The 2,172-nt window shown below is 36.9% G+C and overlaps 1 protein-coding gene across 1 annotated transcript; it reads left to right on the top strand.

The window, feature by feature from the left end:
* The first annotated feature begins 499 nt into the window (after window positions 1-499).
* On the top strand, window positions 500-1,931 carry LOC132278591 (ras-related protein RABH1e-like). Its single transcript, XM_059780422.1, has 3 exons — window positions 500-549; window positions 1,511-1,601; window positions 1,731-1,931. Exons 1-3 carry the CDS (start codon window positions 500-502, stop codon window positions 1,929-1,931), a joined length of 342 nt encoding a protein of 113 aa, XP_059636405.1.
* The last annotated feature ends 241 nt before the right edge of the window (window positions 1,932-2,172 follow it).

Below are 2,172 nucleotides of genomic sequence, written 5' to 3'. Positions count from 1 at the left end.
ACTTCCAAAAATCAAGCTTCGTCTTCACGAATTAGTCTGAGTCAACATGATGTCGATCAAACATGAATCAACCTCCAACGGTTCCCACAGATTGCGCCAATTGTAAATGTAAGAAAATTTCTCTCTCCATTTTGACAGAATTTCAGTACATTTCCCAATAATCCTCCCATTTTTACTCTTTTCACAGCCTATTTATAGGCAATTACAAGTGTTGCTGGACTATCAGCTTTGGGCCCTCTTTCCCGCGGGGTTGGCCTTCTTCCATGGATTCTCCGAGCTCGGCCCATCCTGTGGTGCTCTTATTTGGGCTGAACTCAAATGTTTGACCCGATGCCACATCCGCGGATTGTACCCGGCCCATATTACTTCTAGTATCCTCAGAACTCATTCTATTCTCTTTCATTCAATTGAACAAAAATTATAAAGGACTTAATCTCTTGTCTAAGAATGTCTTGTCCATCACTTATCTTTTTTATTCAAATTTTTTCTTTCCTACTAAATGAAGCAAAATAGCAAAATAGTTGCTTCTTATGTTGGGAAAGACATTGGGTGAGTCGTGCACTGTATGTTATTGTGCGTCCGTCCAATAAAAACCCGCCATGCATTCATTGTGCAATAAAATAGGCCCCCTCATCTAGAAAAAAATAAATAAATAAAAATTGCTTCATGATTGGTTAGATTTTCATTCTTATACCCACTCCTTGTGTCACATAGATGGAGAGCTAGAGTGACTACACATAAAATTTGGTCAAAAAAGCAGCTCCTCTAGAACATTTGTGCACTTGTACATAATTGTACGTGAAAATTGTTTTTTTTTTTTTTTTTTTTTTTTTTTTTTTTTTTTTTTTTTTAAACCATTGTATGATATTATTGTCGAAAGCTTGCTGCAGAATCATAGGCCGAACTAATAGTTTTTGTACCCGTGGATTGAGTTTTCGAAAATAAATCTCTCTTCGTACCATAAATGCACATTTTTTTCTACCTTTCAAAACAAGTCTTTGAGTTTCCCCAGATTTACCATCAATGCCATCAAACACACAAATGAATTCAACCAAAATTAATGCCTTATTATTATTATTATTATTATTATTATTATTATATATGTTTATGAACTTGATTAAATGATTTAATTACTCTCAAATTTATAAAATATAACAGGGTTAAGTGCAAAAAAACTTCTTGATATATAGACTTTGTGCAGAACAAGTCCCTACTTTTTAAAAAAGTGTATGCAAGTTCACAAAATTTAAAAAATGTGCATAACCGGTCCCTCTGACAATTTTTTACAAAAAAGTAAAACTTAAAATCCCATTTTACCCTTTTGTTTCCCATTTTACCCCTCACAATTTGTGCAGAAAAGACCCTCAGCCACACGTGCATAAAAGGCCCCCAGCACCTCATACCAATTTGTCTCTCTCTCTGTACATGATCACTGCTCTCTCTCCCTCTCTCTCTCTCCATGCATGTCTCTGGTTCAATTCTTATTTTCAACCCTCTGGTGATCAAACAGACAAGTTTCAATTGAAGGAGGAGATGGCAAGGTTCATGAGTTTGGAGTCATGTTCTTCGAAACCAGTGCAAAGGCAGGATTCAATACCAAGGTGGACACCTCAAGTCCTCTGTACTTCTTTTTTCTCATTACCTACCAGTAGTAATTACTAATTCCTTTCGTAGGCTGTTTCCTAGATATGTAGTTAATAAGTTTGTAATGATGATCTTATATGACTCAGATAATGATCTCCTATTCTGATGCAAAATGCTTACTCTCTGCTAATCGAAAATTGCAGCTTCTGTTCCGGAAGATTGCTGCTGCCTTGCCGGGAATGGAAACCCTTTCCTCCACGAAACAGGAAGACATGGTTGATGTGAATTTGAAACCTGCTATCCATACATCCCAAACAGAGCAGCAGGGAGGAGGTTGCGCATGCTAGAGAATGTATTTTAGGAGGAAGAAAAAGATAGGAAAGCATTTGAATCGCAGGACACCAAATGAAAATCCTGCAAACGTGATGTTGCAATTCTTTAAGTCCAGTGTGAGATAAGATCGCGGCAGTTTTGATGCTTTTTCTTTAGTGTACCAACGCGCTATTCAAGTCACCAGAGAGGAGAAAGCAGCAATGTTCTGCTTTAAGATACTGAGATTGGTAGCTCATAGAAGTGTTATTGTTGTTA

Source organism: Cornus florida, unplaced genomic scaffold, assembly GCF_030987335.1.
Source record: "Cornus florida cultivar Cherokee Brave unplaced genomic scaffold, ASM3098733v1 CherokeeBrave_3.0.0_Hap2_Chr01, whole genome shotgun sequence".
NCBI classification, from domain to species: domain Eukaryota; kingdom Viridiplantae; phylum Streptophyta; class Magnoliopsida; order Cornales; family Cornaceae; genus Cornus; species Cornus florida.
Note: the sequence above shows the minus strand (reverse complement) of the source record. Positions and strands in the feature narration are given on the sequence as shown.